Here is a 25,851-nt window from a genome sequence, read left to right as displayed (position 1 = left end):
ATTTTTGCTGCATAAAATGTAAATCTACCTCCTCATCTTCCCGAATAACGAAGAGTTATCTAGTGATTCTTAAACGGCTAATTCCTTTTTGCTGTTCCGTTTTCTAAATTTAGTAGCTGTTCACCAAAGCAATGAAATATTGCCAATGCCAAAGCTTAATATTCATGACTTGGGTATTTTGTTATGCTCTTCACCATTTTTATGCAGTATGATGAATATTTTAAAATGCTGGAAATCAAATATTTATCTCAACATAAACAACAAACCAGCAACAAAAAGCACTAATTATTCCACGTTTCATTTATTCCTTCTGTGTTGTCTTTCATCCTAGTAGATGCCCATTTTTTTAAAAAAAAAGTCTGTGAAGCTGTAAACTTCAAGCTGCATGACCCAAATGTGGCAGAGCTCAAAGGGGCTTTCGCAAGCACACATCTGTGTAAACTAATTTGAGCCATTGTTCTATGGAAGGGATAAACGGAGCAGGGTGATGGATGAATGGGAGAGAAGTCTGGTTCACATGGCAAAAATCCATAGGGTTCCACAGGAAGGGGCAGGGCAGGTCATGAATAACCTTGATTCCCATTCAAATCCTCCTCACTATTAGCATTAAGCTTCCATCTGGACTGCAGTAAAATGGAACTGGCACCAGCGATTGCTAAACTCCCAGCATCATTAGGAGGGATTGAAGGCATATGGACAAGATAACCAATGGCTTTGCAGCTAGTGATGTTGCTCCATGCTCCTTCAGCATGATCCCAAAATCATTCAAGTGAAAATTAACTTCCTCTCATCCGGCCACCAGGAGAAAAAGAAATAGGAAGAAGCAAGGGAAGAGAGGGAAGAAGATGATTTCCCTGTGAGGAAATGGCTATATTGTTAATCAGAGCAATTTAGGTACAGGCTGAGGGGTTTAACTGAAATAAATGTTTTCTAGAGGGGGAGATTCACCTTAGAGTACAAGATGTGCCGTGTGTCTTTAGCCAAATATGTGAGGCAGAAAAGAGACAAAACATGAAAGATGCAACAGAAGGACAGAGTTCCCTGATGGCTCCTTTTCCCAGTCTAGAAACGCCAAAGGGTTGAAGTATCAAAGCATTTACCTAGTAATTGTGTGTATTCTCCATGGGTGGCAGGAGCCAGGCCCTGAGCAAGGTCTGCATCAGACAACTGACAGATTGTCTCCACGAGAGAAGCAAATGATGGCCTTATCAGAGATGCTCAGGCACTGAACAAATTCAATCTCCCCTGCACTTCTCTTCAAGCTACACCTCCACCTACAGACATCCATCTTGAGTGTATGAGGGCTGGTTGCAGGGAACAAAAGAACTCACAACAAAGGAGCCAAAGAGATGATGGGCCTTTTCTCCCCCTCAATATGTCAAAACACTTGAATTATATCAGCAACCAATCCTAAGACTCAAGGGGGTGGGGGAATTCTTACTTGCAGAAGAAGCTGAGCATAAATTAGGGCAAATGCAGAAAAATATGTTAAATGTTATGGCAGAAAAAGTAGCTGTATGTGTGTCCGTCCAAACAGCCTGTGTCTAGTAAGGCAAGATGTTTCCTACAAAAGTTCCTGCTGCAGCAAATAAGTTAGTTTGAGATGCCTAAGGGCTCCGTTGCTTTATTTAGGCAGCCTTATTGTGTCTCTGTGTAAATATACACATTGTGTGTGTGTGTGTGCCCGCACACTGCCTATTGAATTTTTTATTCTTTCAGAAACTAAATGGAGCTTTTGTTATCATAATGATTACTTGGTTTCATAACATAAGCAATCTGGGTGATCAGAGAAAAGTTCTTCCTTTAGAAACAAAGGGATTTCTTTGTATCAGGAACAGGATATACCTAGCATGATTAGGACGGTGGATTGTGGAGTAACTGCTAATTGCAGGGTGCATTTTTAGCCAAGCATTGCTATTTCCTTCTTTTTTTGTAATTTTAAAAATTAGTTTTACAATATGCTCCCAATATTAGCCAAATTATAACAATGACCAATTAATTCCCAAATTATACAATTATCAAAATGCCATTCAACTTCCAATTAATACATCTTAGTTAAAGTGGCTCCCCACATGGTGGTTTGGGTGCATTTCCGATCTTATATCACTGTGTTCCATAATCTTAATTAATATCAGTTACATTTCAGTTATAATAATAATCCCTTAGTCAACAACTACATAATTAATGATTTCCATTTGTGATGTTATAATATATAAATTTATAAAGCTTCAAGCGAGGAACTCAAACTCAAATCTTTATTTTGCCTTAGTCAAAATAAAAAAATTCCTTCCAGTAGCACCTTAAAGACCAACTAAGTTAGTTCTTGGTATGAGCTTTCGTGTGCATGCACAAGAACTAACTTAGTTGGTCTTTAAGGTGCTACTGGAAGGAATTTTTTTATTTTGACTATGGCAGACCAACACGGCTACCTACCTGTAACTTTATTTTGCCTTGTGTGTGAAAACTGTTATATCCATGGAGATTCGTCCTGTCCATATATGGTGTTGTCTCTTTCACTTCCCTGCTATTGTTTTTTCCCATAATAGCTTGGGGCGGAACTGAATCTTGAAGTTTCTCAGAAGTCTTATCTCTCTGTCCCTTGCATCTGTGTCTCGGAACAGGCGACAGTCTGTTAGAAACCATTCTGTCTCACTAGTAAAACATTTAGCAAATCTTTGTCATTCTCCCCTTAGCCTAGGAAAAGATAGATAATTTTCAAACTCGCTGATGATTTAACACTCCTTTCCAACTCGCAGAATCTCTGCAGCATTCTTATCACAGCCCCAAAATTCTTTTAATTCCAGCTAGAGATTTATGGCTCAATTAAACCTTATCTTAGATTACATTCCGTCAGTAGCACAAACAAATCTCAGTCTCGGAATGTATTTAAACGGAGGTGAGGGGAATTACTCTGTCTTTCCACTCTGTCTTTCCAACATAGTCATACTTGAGCTTCCCCTTCCCCCTCCTTTTTTCATTTCAGATCACAAGCAGTTTCCATTTTTGCGTGTTAATATTACTCCAACATCCCTTCCTCACTTGTAAATATTTTTTTGTCTTGCATTCCAGAGAGGGGTTGCTGAACCATAAATATATAAATGAAACTTAAAATAAAATAAAATGGCCTTCCCTCTCCCCAACTGACTCTCACGCTGAAGAAAATCTTATCTCAATTCAAACCTTTGATTCATGTAGCCAATATGTTCCGCAGTATATTGTTGCAAACCTTTTCCATCACACGACGGTATATTAAAGCCAATTAAAAATCCAATTAAAAGGAGAACCTTTACTTCTTAATGGTGGCGTAGGAGGGTTTTCGCCATGCAAATTGTTTTTCTACTCAGCGCCTACCTGCCTCCCACATTCCATGCCAGAGCGAGAGCTAGGTACCAAGATGAACTGTGAGTGAAGCCCATTCCGCCTGTCCCTGGGAGGAATTTGCAAGGATGATTTACCCTCTGTCATCCTTGTTTTTCATTTGCCGGTGATCCCCCGCTATCATGGGGGCTGCCTCCATTAAGGCAGGCGGGACCGGAAGCCAAGCATTGGTATCTCCTGGTGGCCTTCATTTCTTTGGTGGAAGTGATCAGACAAAATTGTTTGTGTAACTATAAGTTCTGGCCAAAAAGCTTCCAAACATGCCCATAGTAAGCAATGGTATTTCAGAAATAACCACAAGAAAGAGGATGCCCCTAAATCCTCCTTAATGCCAAATTCTTATGCCTTACTTCACAAATGACACATTAATTCAAGTTAATAAAATAAGAAGAGCTAATCAGATCAGACTAAAGGTTCATCTGTTCCAGCAACCTGTTCTTCCCATAGATGCCCATAGGAAGCCTGCATGAAGGAAGCAATTCCCAACCAAGCTTTATGAGGAACAGTTGGAGAAGTTGGGTGTTTAGCCTGGTAAAGAGGAGACTGAGAGGAGAGAGGGCAGACACCTTCAGATATCTAAAGGGCTGTCACATACAGGATGGAGCAAGCTGTTTCCCCCTGCTTTGGAGACTAGGACCCAAACCAATGGCTTCAAGTTATAAGAAAGGAGATTCCAACGAAATGTCGGGAAGAACTTTCTGACAGTAAGAGCTGTTTGACAGTGAAATGGACTCCCATGAGAGCTGGTAGACTGTCCTTACTTGCTGGTTTTCAAGCAGAGGTTGGTTGGCCATAATAATAATATTATTATTTTTTGTACCTCGCCCATCTGACTGGGTTGCCCTAACCACTCTGGGCAGCTTCCACATATATAAAAACATGATAAAACATTAAACCTTAAAAAGCTTTCCTATACAGGGCTGCCTCCCATGTCTTCTAAAGGTTATATAGTTACTCATCTCCTTGACATCTGATGGTAGGGTGTTCCACAGGGCAGGCGCCACTACCAAGAAGGCCCTCTGCCTGGTTCACTGTAGGTTCTCTTTTCGCAGTAAGGGAACCACCAGAAGGCCCTTGGTGCTGGATCTTAGTGTCCAGGCTGAACAATGAGGGTGGAGAAACACCTTCAGGTAAGTGTGCTCTAGTTGAAATTGCTGCATTGCAGGGGTTGGGCTAGATATCCCTCAGCGTCCCTTCCAACTCTACTGTGTGTTTTGTTTTGTTTTGTTTTGTTTTGTTTTGTTTTGTTTTGGTTTGGTTTGGTTTGGTTTGGTTTGGTTTGGTTTGGTTTGGTTTGGTTTGGTTTGGTTTGGTTTTTACATTGCAAACTGATGAAGAAATGTGGATAACTGAACTGTAGATGGGAAAAACAAGGAACAGAAAGAAGCCAAAATTCACCCATCTCTCTAGTCAACAGCTTTATGAAACTCCAAGTAAACAATTGCTGCAAGATCACCCTTATCAACATTGTTAATTGGCACTCACACTTCCTCTAAAAGGAGCCAGATATGACTTTGCTTTACAGAAAAACACCTCCCACAACAGTGCTCTACTTCATGATAAAGTCCTGGGGGGTAAGATTTACAGGAAGTTGACAAGCTTCATAAAGTAATCAGGCATGTCGGAGGACCCACAGCATGCCAAGTTGTTGCCACAAAACTGAACAGTCTTTGTTGGTTTCCGATAAATGAGCTTAGGTGAAGATTTCTTTAACTTGCCATATAATGCTTGAATAGGGCCAAGCACAGCAGGATATAATACCCCACTTTTATTTATTTATTTATTTAGCGCCAAGAAAGGCTCCCAGGGTGGCTTTACATACATTCACTTAAAACAAGGCAATCCCTACCCTTTCAGGGCTTGCAATCTAAAACCATAACGGAATCCTTTATCATTTCCTGCCTTCAGTTAAGGATATCACCTTCACTCAAACAATGTGCAAAGTTATTTCCATTTCAAACATTTTAGCTCTGTTTGGTTTTAAATATTTGATTATATGTGACAGTAAAGCAAGGATCAACACGTTGTATTACTTTGTATTTTAACGTGTTCCTGACTTTTTAATATTGTTTTCTGTATAATACAATGGAGATGGAGAACCTGAGGCTCTCCAGATGTTGAACCGCATTGCCCAACCTTCCTGAGGGACCATTGACTATGCTGGATGGAGCTGATGGGAGCTGGAGGACCACAGGTTTCTCATCACATCATTACAGGTTATACATTTTTCCTCAGCACAGAGATTCCCAGGTGTGTTGGAAAACAATGTCCAGTATAAAGATATCAGAATCCTCCCCACTCAAATTCCCAATGTGAATGACCCAGACTGTCTCTATTCTGTACATGGAATTCAGATGCATGCCAGAACTTAAGGTTTGCACAATGAGAGTGGATTGAAGTGCTCTGTTGCCCTAGTGCAACAAATCCAGTTTTTAAAAAATGACTTTTTGCAGTTAGGAAAGTGATGGGGAAATGCACTGAAAAAAGCATGGGATGAATGAAAAATTAATAGTAAAAAATGTAGATATCCCGCAAGCAAATCTGGATGGATGCAGGATAAATGCTCCTTGTTGTATAACCACCCTGTAAACAAATCAGAATGAATTCTCAGTAAAAACTAAGCATAGTCTAACCCCTGCAAAAACATTGTGCAATGAAATCAGGATGTATTCTGAATTAACATGTTTGCAGAAGCCCCTACAAATATTGGATACCCCTCTTCTTGCCATATGAAATTCTCTCCACACCACTGGAAAGGAGCAATTGTTTTCCTGATCTGATGCCCTTGGTTGTAAGAAGAAATAAACGTTCTGTGTAGTTTTTTCCCTAGAACAGCAATTACCGGAAAAGGAAAGAAGCAATAACCCCTTCCCTGAAAACCCTCCCTGCAACAACACTTTCTCACTTCCTGCTGCTGACACTGCTGTTTATTTACTGAAACTACTTGCATGCAGATGGGCAATATGAACAATAAGATCTAGTCCTGGAAAGATGCTCTGGAGGTGGCTTTCCATTTGACTGGGTGGTGAAAATGGGAAGATCAGATGCAAAATTAGTTCACATGGCATTTGGCACCGATGCATGAGCAGTCTCAAAGTGAAATAATGATTGACTTTCTGATCATTTGTTTGAAAAAATACTCTGACTGCAACTTCTTTGTGTGGCATCAGAGGCTGTTCCTGAAGCTTCCCCTTAATTTGGGGAAATAGTGAGACCTTTGGGTATACAAATAAAATAAAATAAAATAGTTAGGTGGCAACATAGCACCTTTAGGTTTGGGCACCAAAACAGCATTTGCCGTCCTAATGGCCACTATCAGGAGAGAGACAGGGAAATGAGACCCTGTTGGTTCTCCTTGACCTCTCAGTAGCTTTTTATATATATATATAAAATATTTATTAAAGATTTTAAACAATACACCAAACTTCATCTTCACAACCAAAAAGGGGGGGGGGGGAGTACCATTACAATCAATAGAAAAGAAAACCAAAAAAAGACAGGAAAAACATACAAAGCTTACAAAAGAAAAACAAAAAAAAGAATAAACAGAGCATAAAATAGAGATACAAAAAAGAGAAAAGGTTCAGTTTCTCAGATGCTATTTCCATAACCTTCTTTCTTGACTCCCTCGCATCTCCCTTTTCTGTGTTCCCATTTAGAAAATCTTGTTCAGCAATACTTCACCTTCTTTCAAATCTTATTTTATATTATATATTTCAACTATTATGTCTCCAATTTTTCCCCTTTTTTATCAATTATTAGAGCTTGACATAATATTGTTCAAATTTTACCTCTGTTCTTATAAACCAATTTTGCTTATTTCTATCAAATATGTCACTAATGCCAAATTATCTTTATATCCTGCATCATTCTAACATTCATACAATTTACAATGCTTTTGCAAATAGTCCTTAAATTTCTTCCAGTCCTCTTCCACTATCTCTTCTCCCAGGTCTCGGATTCTGCCAGTCATTTCTGCCAATTCCATGTAGTCTATCAGCTGCGTCTGCCATTCTTCCAGGGTGGGCAAATCTTCTGTCTTCCAATACTTTGCGATGAGTATTCTTGCTGCTGTTGTCGCATACATAAAGAAAGTTCTATCCTTCTTTGACACCATTTGACCGACAATGCCCAAAAGGAAAGCCTCTGGTTTCTTAAGGAAGGTATATTTGAATACCTTTTTTAGTTCATTATAGATCATTTCCCAGAAGGCCTTAACCTTTGGGCACGTCCACCAAAGGTGGAAGAATGTTCCTTCAGTCTCTTTACACTTCCAACACTTATTGTCTGGCAAATGATATATTTTTGAAAGCTTGACTGGGGTCATGTACCACCTGTATATCATTTTCATAATATTTTCTTTCAAGGCATTACATGCCGTGAATTTCACACTGGTGGTCCATAACCGTTCCCAGTCAGCAAACATATTATTATAGCCAATGTCTTGTGCCCATTTAATCATAGCTGATTTAACCGTTTCATCCTGGGTATTCCATTTTAACAGCAAGTTGTACATTCTTGAAAGTATCTTAGTTTTTGGTTCTAACAGTTCTGTTTCTAGTTTCGATTTTTCCACCTGGAAGCCTGTTTTTTTGTCCTTATTAAAAACCTCCCTAATCTGACCATAATGTAACCAATCTCGCACTTTGTCCTTCAATTTCTCAAAACTCTGCAATTTCCATGTGTCTCCATCTTTTTCTACTATCTCACAATATTTTGGCCAGTTGGCCTCCATATTGAGTCTTTTCTGAGCCTTAGCTTCCATTGGTGACAACCACCTTGGGGTCTTACTTTCTAATAAGTCTTTATATCTTGTCCAGACATTAAACACTGCCTTCCTGACAATATGGTTCTTGAAAGCTTTATGAGCTTTGACCTTGTCGTACCACAAATATGCATGCCACCCAAATACATTGTTAAACCCTTCCAGATCCAAGATGTCAGTGTTCTCTAAAAGTAGCCAATCTTTCATCCAGCAGAGAGCTGCTGATTCATAATACAATTTCATGTCTGGCAGGGCAAACCCCCCTCTTTCTTTAGCATCAATTAATATTTTAAATTTTATTCTGGGCTTTTTGCCCTGCCAGACAAACCTTGAGATATCTCTCTGCCACCTCTTAAAACATTCCATCTTGTCCACAATCTGCAAGGTCTGAAACAAGAATAACATTTTTGGCAATACATTCATCTTTATAGCAGCAATTCGACCCAACAAGGAAAGCTTCAGTTTTGACCAAATTTCTAAGTCCTTTTGATTTCTGACCAACATTTTTCATAATTATCTTTAAATAGATTCAAATTTTTAGCCGTCATATTAACCCCTAGGTATTTCACCTTTTTAACCACATTTAAGTCTGTCTCCTTCTGAAACCTTTCTTTTTCTAAAGTTGTCAATTTTTTTTCCAAAACCTTAGTTTTCTGCTTATTTAATTTAAATCCCGCCACCCGACCAAATTCTTGAATCAGTTCTAACACCCTTTTCGTACTAGATTCTGGCTCCTGTAATGTCAAAACCAAGTCATCTGCAAAGGCTTGACCAAAGTAGCTTTTGACACTATTGACCATGGTGTTCTTCTGGAGTAAGGCAAGAAGGTAGGAGTTGGATATACCACATTACAGTTTCCACTCCTACCTGCAAGGTCGCTGCCAGAAAAAAAATGTTGGAAATTGTTGGAAACTGCTAGGAAATTGTTGATTGGCTCCATGGCTTTGGGGCTGGGGCATCCCACAAGGGTCTATTCTGCCTCCTACACTATTTAACATCCACATGAATCTGTTGGGAACTGTCACTCAAAGATCTGAATCATGGTGTCATCAGTACGTTGATGACACCAAGCTCTCTATCTCCATTGAATAGGAATCAAGGAACCTGTGATGTTGTTGGATAGATGTCCGGAGGTAGTGATGGACTGAATAGGGGCCAATAAACTGAGGCTGAATCCTGATAAGATGGAAGTGGTGTGGGTGGGTTGCTTCTGTGTCTAGAAATTAGGTGTGCAGCCTGTTCTGGGAGGAGTGGCACTTCCCCTGAAGTAACAGGACTGGGATTACTCCTGCATTCCAACTTGTCACTGGAGTCTCAAGTGGCTTCTGTGGGTAAGTTGGTCAAAAGGGAATCCCCTGAAGCCATACTGAACACAAACAACCCATTCAGTGTTTTGGATCCTGGAATGTATGCAGGTTTCTAGTAAATTCACTTTAGGGAGATGTGAAATTAATTGCAATACCTTTCAATGGTTTAAAAACATCAGAAAAAAATTAACCTCAGATCTAGCTACTTATATGGTTCACTGGTTTTATTAGAGCCAGCCAGGCTGTTCTGGCATCTGGCTCTTAATCAAGGTCATGCCCCACACATGCATAGAGACCACCTTCTTTCAAAGCTAATAAGACATTGTAGGCAACACATGAAAACACAGCACTGTGCCACCAACCCACAATGCACACCTCAGCAAAACCTATTTTGGCAAATGCAACAGTAGTAGAACAGCTATGGAAAGTGATGGAAGAGGGGGCATTAGCTTTTAATTTAAAGTTTATGACACAGAAAATTTTAATTGCAGTTAAATGGACTATTAACATTTATCACCATAATTGTTCTGCAACCCATGACCCAAGACAGTCTCATGATATTAAAAGACTTGGACAAACATTACCTGTTAAATGGGAGAGGAGGCAATCATATATTTTATTTTATTTTTATTTTTTATTGAAGTCAGTTCCCCAGCTTTTGTCTATTTGTCATGCCAGCATCTGGTAGGGTGCACCTTTCTGTCCTTAAGTGGTACTTGTATAAATGAGGTCCAGCAAAAGCAAAAAGTTTTGGGGCAGGAAAGGTGTCATTGTGGTGAAATTTTGAAATTGCAGAATAACATGGAGCTGCTACCAGTACATTTCTTCCAGAGTGCATGAAGAAAAGGAGGTCTTCTTTGCTAGATGTTTGAGGGTGGGTGGGATCCAATAGGCTCCAGATCATCTTTGAACCAGATTTTCTCATTAGATCCATACCAGACTTAGCAAAACCTGCTCAGTGCCTTCAAAGTTTTCTTTCTGTCATGTGACAGGATACCAAGCCTCACTAAGTACAATCCCAAGGCATGGATTGACGACAATATGTAACTGAGTTAGACCATTCGCACCTGGCCTCAGCTCTAGCCAACAAGAGAAGGGAGGGGATTCAGCTTTCTGCATGCATTCTGATCTTTGCCAGAGTCTGCAGAGCTTTCTGCCAAGAAGCGGATAATTCTGGAATTCAGAACCAAATTGTCATCTAGTCAGGTCTGAAACTAAGTGCTCAAGGGTGCTCTACATTCAGGCACTAGAGTTAACAATAACAAATTGCAAAACATTGTGATCTCTCTCTCTCTCTCTCTCTCTCTCTCTCTCTCTCTCTCTCTCTCTGAATTAAGTACAGTGGTACCTCAGGTTAAGTACTTAATTCATTCCGGAGGTCCGTACTTAACCTGAAACTGTTCTTAACCTGAAGCACCACTTTAGCTAATGGGGCCTCCTGCTGCCGCTGTGCTGCAGGAGCACGATTTCTGTTCTCATCCTGAAGCAAAGCTCTTAACGTGAAGCACTATTTCTGGGTTAACAGAGTCTGTAACCTGAAGCATATGTAACCTGAAGCGTATGTAACCCGAGCTCCCACTGTATCTCTGTTTTAATTATAACTGGAAATACCTTCAGTTCATTCAGGTGCTATAGTCCCTTGGAAGTTACTTCTCCTATAGTAAGGATCAGGATTTGACAACTGGCAGACCAATCTCTAGATGTCTTGAACAGTAATTCCTTATTTTGTTACCTTCACGTGACACCTTAATTGACACATGCTCAAAGTATCTCATCATCTGTTACAGATACTAGTTCTTTTGGCTGGGGTAACCCAGTCAGATAGGCGGAGGACAAATAATAAAATTGTTGTTGTTGTTGTTGTTGTTTTGCATCACTGGCCACAAACCATATGAAGGCAGGCTGGGAGCTGCAGAAACATTATGCCTTGGGCTGTGTTCAGGATGGCCACGTACACATGACCAAAAATAGAAGACAAATGAGGACACAGATTCGCATAACACTGGAATTAGGCAATATTTATGTAGAGATAGAATTCTAGAACCAATTACTAGAGAACTTATTTAAATCTCACTGAAGGCAAGCAAATTAATTTGCCATTCAAATCAAAATTACCCCAAATAAAATAAATGCCTCAGTTACTTGGGACCACACTTCGAGATCACCCCACGTCCAGATGACCCAGTCATCCCTCTTTAGTTAATTTACTCTCCATTTATTTCCCACCTAGAACCCTGCTCAAAAACCAAGTCTCCTTTAATAAATTACCATTATTCTTCACTGCCCCCCACATGTATTAAATTTAATTAACTTTCTTAAAAATAAATGCAACCACCTCCCAGCCAGCTTGCAACAGCAGACAAAAAGATATTTCTGAACAGCGCTGGAACTATCAGACTGTCCATTCTGGAAGACAATGCCTATCTAGGCTTAATAGTGTGGTTTTTTAAAAAAAAAATATTAAGGGTTTTCTTGTTTTACAGTGTAAGTGTAATGCCTCGTTGTTGTTTTTTCCATGTAACATTTTTACAAATCCGTTTCATTTGTTGAGGCATTAGGGGGAGAAGAAAAAGAAAGAAAAAAAAGAAAGGGGTGGAGGGAGGGGAGATGGATGGGGGTGGGGTCGGGTAGCGGTGTTTCTATTATGCTTAATGTATGTAAAGTTTGGTGTCAGCATGCTTGTGTTGTTCACTTTTGTTCCTTTGGTGGTGAGAGAGGTTGGGGTTGGCCTAGGGTGTGATTGTTTGTTTGTGATTGGCTGTGGTGATCTTTGTTTTCGTGTGTGAGTGAGGTGGGTGGGTGTTTTGGATCAGGTTAGCCATATTGATTTGTATGCTGTTGGTGGATTATTGTCATTGTCCTGTTGGGCTGTGTATGTGATAAAGGGGAGCCATACCGGGGTGAAGGTGTCTTCTTCTGTTTGTCCCCGTGTCAGTTTCAGTTTATTAGTTAATTTTTCTAGTAGGGCTGTTTCCCATACTATTTGGTACCATTGGTCCATGCTTACTCCTGACAGGTCTCTCCAGTGTCTGGTTATGGTGTTTCTGGCTGCTGAAAGTAGGTGGGTTATGAGTTCTTTGTGGTGTAACTGGGCATTGTTGCCTTGGAAGATGTTTAGTAGGGCCAATTCTGGGGTGAAGTCTAATACTTGCTTAGTTATTTTACATATTTCTTGTATGGCTGTTGTCCAGAATAGTTGGATTTTGGGACACTCCCACCACATGTGGAGGTATGTGCCTGTGGAGGTGCACCCTCTCCAGCATTTTGGTGAGGTTCCAGGGTGTATTAGCGCTAGTTTCCTTGGTGTTAGGTACCACCTGTAGGTGAGTTTCAGTGTGAGTTCTTTTCTTTTCGTTGATATGGATTTAAAGGGTGGTTTAGGCTACATCCTGGTCCATTGAGTGGGGTTAATCTCATAGCCTATGTCATTCTCCCATTGTTTTTTGATTGCGTCTAAGGCAGTGTTCCCCAACCTTGGGCCTCCAGCTGCTTTTGGACTACAATGCCCATCATCCTTGACCACTGGTCTTGCTAGCGAGGGATGATGGAGGCCCAAGGTTGGGGAACACTGGTCTAGGGGATTTGCGTCCCTTTACCGTTTCCCTTTGTTGTTAGGAGGAGGTTTTCGAAGGTTGTCAGGGGCCTAGTTGCTGTTGATTTTACTGTTGGGTTGTTTAAGAGGACATGTAGTTGGTGTTGTGTTAACCAGGGCATTTGGGTGTCTTCTAGTTTGTCTTGTATTTCTTGTGTTGACAAGGGTTTGTTATTTTTATAAAAGCCTATTAGATGATATAAGCCTTTGGTTCGCCAGGTTTTTATCTGGAGGTTTTGTGCTGCATGGTGGAATAATGGGTGGTACGCCAGGGGGATTAGTGGGGATGGGGTTGGGGATAGTTTGCCTATTTGTGTTTTCCATGCTTTGAGCATGGCCTGTGTGTACCTGTTAAGTGTTGTGGGAATTTTCTTTAGTTTGTTTGGGAGGAGTGGGTATGTTGTGGTGCAGGTATTTTCAATTGTGTCCCTCTCTATGTGTACCCATTGTTTTGTCTAATCTTCTAGTATATATGGGATTATATGGCGCATTTGGTTGGCAATGTAATATGCTTCTATGTTGGGGATTCCCCATCCTCCTTCTGAGTTGGGGAGGTGCAGGTATTTGGGGCTTATTCTTGGTTTTTTATGTGAGAAGATGAAAGAGTGTAGTTTTCTCTGCCAACTGCGGAGTTGGGTTGAGGGGATCCAGATTGGGAGGGTTTGGAATAGGTAGGTTAGTTTTGGGAGTGTGATCATTTTGATCATGGCTATTTTGTCTGAGAGAGTGAAATTCATGTTATTCCATCTCTTTAGGTCTTTGTTAGTTTGTCGCCACAGGGGCTTGTAGTTGTGGAGGTACAATTTATTGAGGTTTCTGGTTATTTGTACCCCTAGGTATCTGAACTTGGTGTGGCAAAGTTTTATTTTGGTAACCTCGTGAGTTCTTTTTGGGTGTGAGGAGGGGTGTTGAAGCACATAGCTTCTGACTTTGTAAAATTTACCTGTAGGCCCGACACCATTGCAAATGTGTTGAGTTCTCTGGTTAGGGAGGTTGCTGTGCTTATGGGCTCTGGTGTTGTGACCATTAGGTCATCTCCAAAGAGCCCTAATTTATAGGTTCTGCCTTTTATTTCCACTCCCTTGATGTCTGTGGCTGCTCGGATGTGGATTGCTAAGGGTTCCAGAGCCAGTATAAATAAGAAGGGAGACAGTGGGCATCCTTGTTTCGTGCCTCTTTGGATAGCTATAGTATTAGAATCCATATTGTTAGTTCTGCATTTTGCTGAGGCTTGAGAATATATTTGTTTGAGGATTTGTAGGAAGTTGGGGCCAAATTTCATTTTAGTTAGTACTGCTAATATGAATTTCCACTCTAAGCAATCAAAGGCTTTGAGGATGTCTAAGGACATAATTGTCAATGGGAGTTTAGTTGCCTTGCTGTGTTCGATCAGGTTCAGTAGTTTCCTGATGGGGTCTGTTATATTGCGGCCAGGGACAAAGCCAGTCTGGTCTGGGGCTATTAACTTGTGTAGGAAGATTTTTAGGCGGTTGGCCAAGATTGATGTGAATATCTTGTAGTCTTGGTTTATTAATGACATTGGGCGGTATGATTCTACTTTGAGGCTGTCTTTTAGTGGTTTTGGGATGGAGACTATTTTGGAGTGGGTCCAGGTTTTGGGGATGGGGCCCCCTTTTATGATGTCGTTGAATAGGCGGGTCATGTAGGGCATCAAGGGTTCTTTGAATTTCCTATAGAATTCTGCTGTGAAACCGTCTGGGCCTGGGGCTTTGTGTGGTTTCAGGTTTTTGAGGACCGCATCTATTTCCTCTGGGGTGATAGGGCTGTCCATGAATTCCTGTTCCTCATCAGTTAGGGTAGGCATGGTCAGTCCTGCTAGAAATGTTCTGATTTCCTTCTCTGGTGGGTTATGGGAGGTGTATAGGTTGGAGTAGAATTCTGCAAATTCTGAGGTTATTTCTTCAGGGGAGAATGTTATGTTGCCGTCTTTTTTGGTGATGCAGTGTATTCTTGTTTTGAGTGCTTTTTTCCTACATCTATTTGCTAGTAATCTGGAGTTCCCCCCTCCATATTCATAGAAACGTTGTTTAGAGTATAGAATGTTGATCATTGTTTTGTTAATTTCCAGGGAGTCTAGTTCTCTCCTTTTTTGTTCTATAAGTTTGAGGAGTTTTTTAGATCCTGTTTGTTTGTAGCGTGTTGAGAGGGCTGTGATGTCTTGTTCTATTTTGCTAATTTTTGAGGAGGTTTGTTTTTTAAGGAATATTTTCTCTTTTATGCAAGCTCCTCTGGTGACCGCTTTCATTGTGTCCCATAGGAGGGGGGTTGTTATATTGTCTACATCATTTTCCTTGAAGTAGTTTTGGAGGGTTTTTGTGAGACTCTGTCTAATTTGTTTGTTTGTAGTTAGGATGGGACTGAAGGACCATGATGGGGTGGTTTGTGTTCCTTCTCCTATTTTAACAATGACTTCTACTAGGGCGTGATCTGTGATTTTAATGTTACCTATGTTTGTTGATTCCACTGAGGGGATCAGACCCTGTGTGAGTAGAATGCTGTCCAGTCTGGACACTGTATCATGACGTCCCGATTGGAATGTATGGCTGATGTCTCCCCGGTTTTGCTCACCCCAAATGTCATAGAGACCCCCGTTTTTTAGCATTTTTAGTAACTTGTAAGAGTTCCTAGTTGTTGGAGGTTTCCTTCGGAGGAAGGTTGCCCATGGGGTTGTAGGGTGGATAACTTTCAGAGATATACCTTTCATATTCAGATTGAGGTCCCCTCCTAGGATTGCTTCCCCTTCAGAGAAGGAGAGGAATTTGTTTAGTGTCTTCTGGAAGAATTCTAATTGTTTCGCGTTTGGGGCATATATGGAGCCGATTGTCAGTTTGATTTTTCCATCTAGTGTCCCTTTAGCGAAAATGAATCTGCCTTTTTTGTCCTTGAGGACTGTTGTGGCAGTGAAGTTCAAGTCTCTACTGAGTATTATGGCTACACCGCGAGCTTTCCCTGAGCCTCGTGCGACCCACTGTTGACTGAAGCGGGGGTCACTCAGGAGTTTGCTGCATTTGGGTGAGTTGTGTATTTCTTGTAGAAAGGTGATGTGTGGTTTCATGGTGTTTATGTATGAGGTGATGCGTTTTCTTTTGATGGGGTTTACCAGCCCACTCAAGTTTAATGTAATTGCTTTTAGGTTAGCCATCTTGCTTATCTATTATGTGGGGCGATTCCCTGCCAACCCGTTCAGGTTGTCTTGTGTCTCTCTCTTCATGTTGTTTAAAGAACCAGTGGGGTTGCGCTGACCTAGGGTGTGGTGGGTGGGGGGCTAATGGGATTAGAGTAAGATTTGGGTTAAAGAGTAGGGGGTAAGTTGTAGAGAGTTTCCTATATGTAGTCATATAGGTGTTTGTTTGGGGTATTTTAGGCCATCTGGCATTTAGCCGGTTGGTCCTAGGTCTCAGCTGGTGTGGACGGCCATGTTCAAGGACAGGCCATCCCCCCGTTGTTTGCAATAGGGGGAGATCAGTGAGACAGTGTGAAGTGACTTTGTAACGTCGCTGTCAGGTATAAGGTTCATAAGCAATGTTGCCAATGTTATGAGCAACATTGTTGGTGTGTTGGGGTGGGGATGTGGGTGCTGGTACGCTCTGGTGCCACCATAGTGCTGGTTGGGTATCAGATTTTAGCCTGATTGTGGGTTGTGTTATTAAGGTTGGAGGAGTTGTTTTTCCTTAGTATGGAGTATGGGGATGTTGAAGGTGTGGGTGATGGGGAATGTGGTTGAGGTCGTCTGGACTGGTGTTGGGGTGGGGATTTCTGTGGGGGTGCGGGGCTGGGGGGGATGTTGATGGTGTTAACTAAATCTATGTTTTGGGGGGGGGAGGGGGAAAGGGGGGAGGAATCACCAGTCCTTCAGTTTGTGGTTTTTTCCTGGTTGCTTCATTCAGCTGCGGTTGTTGTTGTTGTAGGGTTGTCCATCTGTGATTAATTGGTTTGGTTAATCTTGGTCTGGTTTCTTGTGTCGTATGGCTGGCGGGACAGTTCTGAGCATGATGCTTGTCTGTATTGGTTTGCGTTGTTGTGCCGCTTCTGTTGTTTCTTTTTCTTCTGTACCGTCGTCCAGTTGTTTGCTGTTGTTTCCTCGTGGTTGGGGCTGTCACTTGGTGGGTTTGTCGGTTGCCATTCCGGTGGGAGGTGGAGTTCAATGTTCTTTAGTAGTTGCAGGGCCTCAGGTATGTTGGTAGCCATGTGTTGTGTTGTATTGGTTGTTACAATGAGGCGGAAGGGGAAGCCCCATCGGTATTTGATCCCTGCTTGTTGGAGACGCTGGGTGCATGGGCGCAGGCTTTTCCTCCGGTTTAGGGTATCCTGAGATAAGTCCTGTAAGGCCAGAATGGGGGTTTCTCCATTTCGAAGGTTGGTTGAGTTTCTGAGGTTGTTCCATATCTCTTCCTTCTTTTTGTAGCGTGTGAAGCATACAATGATGTCTCTTGGGGGGGCGCTGGGTTTTGGCATAGGTTTTAGGGCTCTGTGAGCCCTCTCCAAGTCATCTGCCTCAAGTTTCAGGCTTGGGATTGTGTTTTTCAGCCAGCGTATAATTAGGTCTGCTGGGCTTTTCTCCTCTGTTTTTTCAGGAAAGTTGCGGAAGCGGATGTTACAATGTCTATTGCGGTCTTCAAGGTCGGCTTGCTTAATTTTCATCTCTCTGTGTTCTGCTTCCATTTGGTTTACCAGTTCGTCCAGTTTCTTGTTCACACGTGCGTTCTCCTCCCGGTATTGCTCTATTATTCTTTCTTGCATTTGGTTCTTGTTCTCTAGAGCTTCCACTTTGGAGGTTAGATTGTTGATTAGTACCTGCATGGGAGCCATTGTGGCCTTCAATGTTTCTTCTAATCGTGCTTCTAATCTTGCTTCCATTTCCCTCAGATCTCGTTTCGTTACTGGGTGGTCATCATCTTGAAGGGGAGTTACGGTATTAGCATTGTTTGCCATCTCCCTGGTTGGTGTCATCTCAGTCTCCCTAATGGTTTTGGTTTGAGGTTGGCTTGGCGTCCTCTTGGAGTAGGTCGTGTGGTGGTTAGGAGTTGTGGCAGTGGTGATTCCTGGATATTGTTGGGTTGCTGGGCTGATCAGGTGTTGTTGGCTGGTGGCTTTTACAGAGCGTTTGGATAAGGTGGTCATTTGTGTCACTTCTAGCCTGTGTTTTAAGAACTTCTATAGGGTTTCTGTAGTTGCCTCAGCGGTGCCGCCAAAACGGGGGGGGCAGGTAAGCAGAGATGGGTAGACTAATGGACAGACAGTTCATATAAAGGGGGGGGTAGCAGGTAGAGATGCAAGAGATTAGAGGGGTGGGGCCAGGGGAAATATGTGTTTAGGAGGGGGTTGTATATACCCAAAAGGGGTATTGGGGTCCAGTTAAGGTGGAAGTTGGGGTTGGGAGTGCGCTCAGAAACAGAGACAGACAAATAGGCTATATGTAAAGGGTGGAGGGAGAAAAAGGAAGAAGAAGAAAGAAGGAAGAAGGGGGGAGACGGGGGAGAGGGGAGATTGGAGTAAAAGAGAAGAGAGAGAGAGAGAGACAAAAAGAGAGTTGAAAGAGAGAGGAGAGATAGTACAGTAATATCAGCGGTATTAGAGTGCAGCAGTAGTTTTAGCTATAGTATGAGGGGGGCAAAGTATGATATGGTGATATGAATGTGTGTATGTGTTTCCTTTAAGGGAAGGGGGGATGGAGGGAGGGAGGAGGGAGAGAAAAGGAGAGGAGGAGGGGGAAGGGTGGGAAAAGGAAGGAGAAGAAAAGAGAGGGGGGAGGGAGGGAGGGTGAACTGTGGCAATGGTATGGGGGGAAAGTCTTATTTTAAAAGAGGGGGTGGGGGAAGGGCTCCCCCCTCAAAAACAAACTGACGAACAGGCTAAAAAGGGGGGTTGATTTTAAAAAATAAAGGGGATAGAAAACAAAATTGGGGATGGAAAGTGAAAGGTGGGATAAAAGGAAAAAATAAGGGGGGTGAAGGGAGAGAGAGAGGAGAGCAAAAAGGGAGAGAGAAATAAATGGGGGGAGAGTATCAATAGCAATAGCAGTGATATGGAGGAATTTTTTGTTTTAAAAGAGAGTGGTGGTCGTAGCTGGGGGTGAAAGATTCCCCCCTCAAGAACAAGCTAACAAATAGAATAGAAAGGGCTTTAAAAAGGGGGGGGGAATTGTGTGTTTGTGTTTTTTTAAAAAAATCTATTTCCCCCCTACTTATTATTATTATTATTTGTTTGTTAAAAAGTAAGGGTGGCTGCTGCAGCAGTGGCCCCTCTTTTAAAAAGAAAAATGATAAAAGTAGGTATATGGGGGGGTAAAAAAGAATTATTTTTTTTAAAAAAGGGAGGGGGAGGAAGGGGTTAAAAAGGAGATATTTTTTTTAAAAAAAAGGAGGGGGGAAAGGGTAGTTTCTTCCTTTCTGCGATCTTTGTCATGCGGCTTTCCTCTGTTTTCCTTGCCGCTGGAAAGGAAACTCAGCCACGTGTTTTTCGGAGTCTCTTTTGCCTTCCCAGTGCTCACCTACCTCTCCTCTTCTTTCCCGTCGGCAGAAATGGGGGCAGCAGTGGTAAAGTTGGGGCTCCTTTTTCTTTCTTTCTTTTTCTTCCTCTTTCCCCCTTCCCCCCTCCCTCTTTGCGTTAGCTTCACTGTCCTCCTGGTTTTGGAGCTCCTCTCGGCTGTTGGGGGGGTGGTCGGGTGCCTTTCCGGCTCAATCAAGGTTTGGGGGGGTGTTTTGGCTCCTTTGATAGACGCCCCGGGCACCCCCAATTCCTCTCCACTGGCAGTGCTGGCGGCAGCAGTCCTGGGAGTCCGGGAGTAGGTCAGACGGAGCCTTTTACTCTGGCTGGCTTCAGGAGCTCTTTTCTGCTGTTGCAGCCGCCATGCTGCCTCACCGGAAGTCCTAGGCTTAATAGTGTTGACCAATATGGTGACTATACCTTATGCACCCTATATCTTATATCTATACCCGGTATCTTAGCATATCTTAGCCCTTAAGCACTTTACATTCCCAGTGTTTTATGAATACCAAAAGCATGTACTTCAAGTCCTTGCAGCTATCAATCACGGAAGAAGCCCTAATACATTCAAACATCATATTACTGTAACTGGAAAAAAGAAAAATTACTACCTCTGTTCAGCAAACACCATCCCCAGAGGATAAATATAACTTTGTGAAGAGCCAGGGTAAAGAGGCTTGAATATCCCCTTTATCTGATTATTATGCAGTACTGTAACTCCCCAAACCTTTCAAGTGATCCTAGATAGTTGTTACAGGTTAGCTGTCAAACATCATGCCATATATTCTTCATTGCTGGCTAGGAAACAGAGACATCTGGTTTCAAGGAAATACTTTTGACATGTAACCTAGAGGTTCACTCAAAATCAGTTAAGAATAGCACTTTCACAATCTATAGCATGCAAGTGATCATTATTCCTCCTCTTTTGTTTGATGTGATGATTAGAAAATTAATTATGAGTCAAGAGCTGCCTCATCAACAGTTAGCATTTGAGCAACTGGGGCCAAAGGCCTGGTGCTACCTGACATTAGTTGCTCAAGTAACTAAGCAAAAAACAAAACACTTTTCTGGTATGAGGTTGCTGGCCTACTCCTTAAACCAGATTCACATGTGCCAAATCCTGTCAAAGCCATGTCATGAAATGTGACATTCTCTTCAGGTAGTCTCTTCCTACTTTTTTGCTTTTACCTTTTGCTGGTCAATAGGGGACAGACGTGCTTTGCCAAAGATTCTGAAAAGATATGACTGCTTGTTTATTACCTTAGCCCGTTGGGCTAAGGCAGGGGTAGGGAACCTAAGGCCCGTGGGCCAGATGCGGCCCAATCACCTTCTCAATCTGGCCCGTGGACGGTCCAGGAATCAGCATGTTTTTACATGAGTAGAATGTGTCCTTTTATTTAAAATGCATCTCTGGGTTATTTGTGGGGCATAGGAATTTTCTTTTTTCTTTTCAAAATATAGTCTGGCCCCACACATGGTCTGAGGGACGGTGGACCGGCCCACAGCTGAAAAAGGTTGCTGACCCCTGGGTGAAGGTATTTAGGGATATCTTGTGGAAAACAGTATTTTTACCAGGCTGAAGGTGTAGAGAAACAGTGTCAAGTCCTGCTTGTCCTTAGAACCTAGAACTGTTTCTCTACACCTTCAGCCTGGTAAAAATACTGTTTTCCACTCCAACTGCAATGTCATTAAGAACAAACTGATGATAAAAATTACTAGATCTATACAATTCTTTTGTCAGAACAAAAATTTAGACAATTCAGAGCCTCCTTGGAAGAGAAGGCTGTTATGTCAGTAATGCCCCCTGCCTTGAAATCGATACCTACTTCTTCCAGTCAGCCATGTTCTTCTATTAAAATCAACTTTAAAATTCAAAGTATAGAAAGTTCCTAAAGGAAAATTTCCCCATGAAATATTGATATAAACAACGAAAACAAAACTCTTTAACATTTTCATTATTTATATCCCTGCCATTTTTCTTTTTACAAATGGTTGATAATTGCCATGTATTTCATGTCTCTTTTATCAATCACTTCTCAATGACTTTCAAACAGTAAATGCAATAGTTCTGAAAACCAATAGAAGAACAAGCCAGGAACCAAAAAGACATAGATAAGCAACTGGCAATCTTCCTGGCAGATATATTGAGAGCACAGTCTTTTGTCCTTCCATGTTCTGTAGAAATTAAAGGAGTTGAAACAGATTCACAAATTTACAACTTTGGACAACAGAAGAGTAAGTATTACAATTTATGCAACTTTTTGGGTCTATCGTGCCCTGGATCTGCACACCAGAGCCACAGATATTTCATGGGTCAATTCATCCAGTCAACAGGCAGCTGCGTCTTTAGTCTGTACCCCACAGTAGCAAGTCCCCAGCCACTACGACCATCTTTCTCCTCCTCCTCCTCCTGTAAGGGATGAATTGAGTCACCTGTAGTCTTTACGGGTCTTCCTTCCCATCTACTGTAGCCTGCTGCTGCCCTCTTGCGTAGAAATATATGGAAAGTAACTTCTTAGTCCTAGTGGTTGAGAGTGCCTTCTGGCTCTCCTGCTCCTTTCATTCACACAAACACTCATGTAATAGTTCTCATCTTCCCCCTGCTTTTGCCCTTGCTGTAGTTCCCCTTGTGTCCAAAAAGTCCTCAACTTCTTTAACAAGGCTAAGTGTGCTGGCGCCTCTTACCATTTATTTCAGCAGAGCAGCCAGGTGCCCTCAAGGGAGGACTTTGAGTCAGAGGACCAGCACAATGATCAGGGGTGGTTTACCACATTTTTGAAACAAACAAATCCAAAGTGGGGGTGGGGGGTGGGTCAGCCCATCTGAATAACTGAAGTAAGATACTCCCCCTTTCTGGTTGCAAATTAAGTCTATTAACTCCAGAGCTGCAACACTTCTTATACTTGCTGCATCTAAGATGGTTTCAGAAAATAAGCAAAGTACATGCACTGCTAGTCACCACCACATAAGACCTTGCTCTCCATCTTCTTAGTTCTTGCCGATGTGCCAAACCAAGGGTTGCTAAGTTTGGGTTTTTGAGGGAGTGCCATGAGTGCCATTTGGTCATTTCTCCCCTGTCCCCAGAGACAGAAAGGGGGAAAGTGCATGCACACCTCTTTCAAATGCTCACTCTGCCTTGAAGCTCCCTGTGTGACCTTGGAGCAGTCACTCTTTCTCTCAGTTGAACCTACCTCACAGGGTTGCTGGGAGGATAAATGTGGAGATAGAACTGTGGGTAGAACCTTGAGCTGTTTAGATGAAAGGCAATCTATAAATATAATAATGAAATCAATAAATATTCAGTGTCAAGAGTGAAAATTCAATGTGTGCAATTAGTTAGTTATGATCTACTGATGGGTCCTGCATCAATTCCTGAGTGGAAGAGTTTTCTGTGTAGGATTTGCAATGTGTAAAAAGGCTCAGAGGTTCTTCCAGATGTCAAGATATTTTAGCCAATGATTCTGGAAAACCAGAACTGAACCAACTTTTTTGAAAGGCATTAATCTGCTGAGAACAAAAATCCCTTAATCTCAAACTTACAGGGCCTATTGCATAAAACACACCCAACTTTAATGAGAGTATTATTAATGGGCTCTAGCTAGCTTAGATGGAAAGGGCATCACAGGCTCATACTTGATGTGGATTCTGAGATCTTGCCCAGACAGCACCAGGTATTACAAAATCAAGGCCAAGTACAACCACAAAATCATTCTAGCGCCTTATATTAAAGCATCTTTAAGATTAAAGTATTCTTGAAAAAGACATAAACATAATGCAGATAATTTCCCTACCTTACAATTCTTTTTTTTTTTTTAAGAGAGTGAGAGGATAATAAACTAATTCTGGATTTTATTTTGGTTTGGGATTTTTCTCCCTTGTGGTTACAGGGAAACTGGAGAATTAACCCTTAAATTTCATAGAATCATAGAATCATAGAGTTGGAAGAGACCACAAGGGCCATCGAGTCCAACCCCCTGCCAAGCAGGAAACACCATCAGAGCACTCCTGACATATGGTTGTCCAGTCTCTGCTTAAAGACCTCCAAAGTAGGAAACTCCACCACACTCCTTGGCAGCAAATTCCACTGTCGAACAGCTCTTACTGTCAGGAAGTTCTTCCTAATGTTTAGGTGGAATCTTCTTTCTTTTAGTTTGGATCCATTGCTCCATGTCTGCTTCTCTGGAGCAGCAGAAAACAACCTTTCTCCCTCCTCTATGTGACATCCTTTTATATATTTGAACATGGCTATCATATCACCCCTTAACCTCCTCTTCTCCAGGCTAAACATGCCCAGCTCCCTTAGCCGTTCCTCATAAGGCATCGTTTCCAGGCCTTTGACCATTTTGGTTGCCCTCCTCTGGACACGTTTCAGTTTGTCAGTGTCCTTCTTGAACTGTGGTGCCCAGAACTGGACACAGTACTCCAGGTGAGGTCTGACCAGAGCAAAATACAGTGGCACTATTACTTCCCTTGATCTAGATGCTATACTCCTATTGATGCAGCCCAGAATTGCATTGGCTTTTTTAGCTGCCGCATCACACTGTTGGCTCATGTCAAGTTTGTGGTCAACCAAGACTCCTAGATCCTTTTCACATGTACTGCTCTCAAGCCAGGTGTCACCCATCTTGTATTTGTGCCTCTCATTTTTTTTTGCCCAAGTGCAATACTTTACATTTCTCCCTGTTAAAATTCATCTTGTTTGTTTTTGCCCAGTTCTCTAATCTGTCAAGGTCGTTTTGAAGTGTGATCCTGTCCTCTGGGGTGTTATCCACCCCTCCCAGTTTGGTGTCATCTGCAAATTTGATCAGGATGCCCTTGAGTCCATCATCCAAGTCGTTGATGAAGATGTTGAATAAGACCGGGCCCAAGACAGAACCCTGTGGCACCCCACTAGTCACTCTTCTCCAGGATGAAGAGGAACCATTGATGAGCACCCTTTGGGTTCGGTCAGTCAGCCAGTTACAAATCCACTGAGTGGTAGCATAGTCAAGACCGCATTTTACCAGCTTCTTTACAAGAATATCATGGGGCACCTTGTCAAATGCCTTGCTGAAATCAAGGTAGGCTACATCCACTGCGTTCCCTTCATCTACCAGGCTTGTAATTCTGTCAAAAAACGAGATCAGGTTAGTCTGACATGACTTATTTTTCAGAAATCCATGCTGACTGTTGGTGATCACAGCATTCCTTTCAAGGTGCTCACAGACTGTTTGAAGGAATTAAAACAAAATGAGCATATTTTGTGGAATATAAAAAGAAAATGACAATGCTGGTGCTGATGACAACTCCTACATTTATATCCCAACTTTCCCATAAGAAGTTGTCAACTTCCCCCTGCCAGTATCATCACAAAAACCCTGTGAGGTAAGTGAGGTTGAGAGATAGTCATTGGCCCAAGGTCACCCAATGAACGTCATGGCTGAATGGGGATTTGAACCCAGATCTCCACATTCCTAGTGCAACACCACACCGTGCTGGCATTTCATATCATACATACACTACTAAACGTAACTGCAGAAAGAGTCCACAGGGATAGCAATCCAAGGCAGTCATCGTAAAAATGAAACGCTCCAGTCCCAACTGCATTGTTTTCATTCTCACAGCTGCACAAACTATCCAGTGTTTTAATCCATTTCCAGCCCTGTTGTTCACTCCTTGGTCAGCACAGCAAGCCAACCCATTCCTACCTACATTTGGGGGTGTTTAAGGGTGTCTCAAGCTGGGCTGCATGCATCCTCGCATTTTCCTTCTGAAGGGTCACCGCACTATCCCCTTCTGAGAGCTGGAGTGAAGAACTTTGCCTTAGATAAACATTTGGCTACATAAAAGGGTAGGAGCAAAACAGTACAGTAATAGGACTTGCTATTGACCCAGAGTGAACAAACAATCTTGTCACGTTATCAGAATACATGCCGGGGGGGGGGAGTTGGTTCTCTCTTTAACATCTCTAAGCAGATTCTAGTCAGCATTTTTTATTTAGCTGAGAACAAATGATCTCTGTAGTCCACCATGTGACCACTACTGGGGCCCTCTGGAGTGACTGTGGCAAAGGATGTATACAATCTATGTACAGACCGAAGGTCCCAAGGCCCTGCCACCACTCCCCAAGCAGACCTCACCCCTCTGAGTTGTTTCAGTGGAGGGAAGGCCATGCTGCCGCATTTGAGTCTACAGTGACTTCATAACATGTTTAATTACCACAATTGCACTACCCAGGCCCATGGATCTATAAAAACTATCATTCTGGTCCTACCAGAACTATAGATTTATAAAATCTATTGATATACTATAGAATTTTATAG

The 25,851-nt window shown here is 42.1% G+C and overlaps 2 protein-coding genes and 1 long non-coding RNA gene across 6 annotated transcripts in view; 1 reads left to right on the top strand and 2 right to left on the bottom strand.

Moving 5' to 3' along the window:
* Window positions 1–22,764, bottom strand: part of SLC7A11 (solute carrier family 7 member 11) — a 106,967-nt gene extending 84,203 nt beyond the window's left edge. The window contains exon 1 of the mRNA XM_081209218.1: window positions 22,741–22,764. The gene's annotated coding sequence lies outside the window, so the exon portion shown is untranslated. The remainder of the gene's footprint in view (window positions 1–22,740) is intronic.
* The window catches only part of LOC308595262, a 50,282-nt gene continuing 29,898 nt past the window's right edge, over window positions 5,468–25,851 (top strand). For 2 of the 4 annotated variants that reach the window (XR_014011960.1, XR_014011962.1), the window contains exon 1: window positions 21,593–21,784. This is a non-coding gene — a long non-coding RNA (uncharacterized lncRNA). Of the gene's footprint in view, window positions 5,629–21,592; window positions 21,785–24,764; window positions 24,914–25,851 lie in introns of those variants that run through there. The other 2 variants (XR_014011961.1, XR_014011963.1) reach the window with 2 other exon arrangements.
* LOC308595253 (uncharacterized protein) lies at window positions 16,508–19,927 on the bottom strand. The gene is made up of 2 exons (XM_081209219.1): window positions 19,558–19,927; window positions 16,508–18,288 (listed from the first exon to the last, which is right to left on the bottom strand). Exon 2 carries the CDS (start codon window positions 18,182–18,184, stop codon window positions 16,988–16,990), a length of 1,197 nt encoding a protein of 398 aa, XP_081065345.1. The 5' UTR covers window positions 18,185–18,288; window positions 19,558–19,927; the 3' UTR covers window positions 16,508–16,987.

This window comes from Podarcis bocagei (genome assembly GCF_964188305.1).
Source record: "Podarcis bocagei genome assembly, chromosome: 9".
NCBI classification, from domain to species: domain Eukaryota; kingdom Metazoa; phylum Chordata; class Lepidosauria; order Squamata; family Lacertidae; genus Podarcis; species Podarcis bocagei.
Note: the sequence above shows the minus strand (reverse complement) of the source record. Positions and strands in the feature narration are given on the sequence as shown.

Bases quoted from the DNA above. Each gene is read 5' to 3' on its own strand.
- LOC308595253 (XM_081209219.1), bottom strand. From the start codon at position 18,184: ATGACCACCTTATCCAAACGCTCTGTAAAAGCCACCAGCCAACAACAC.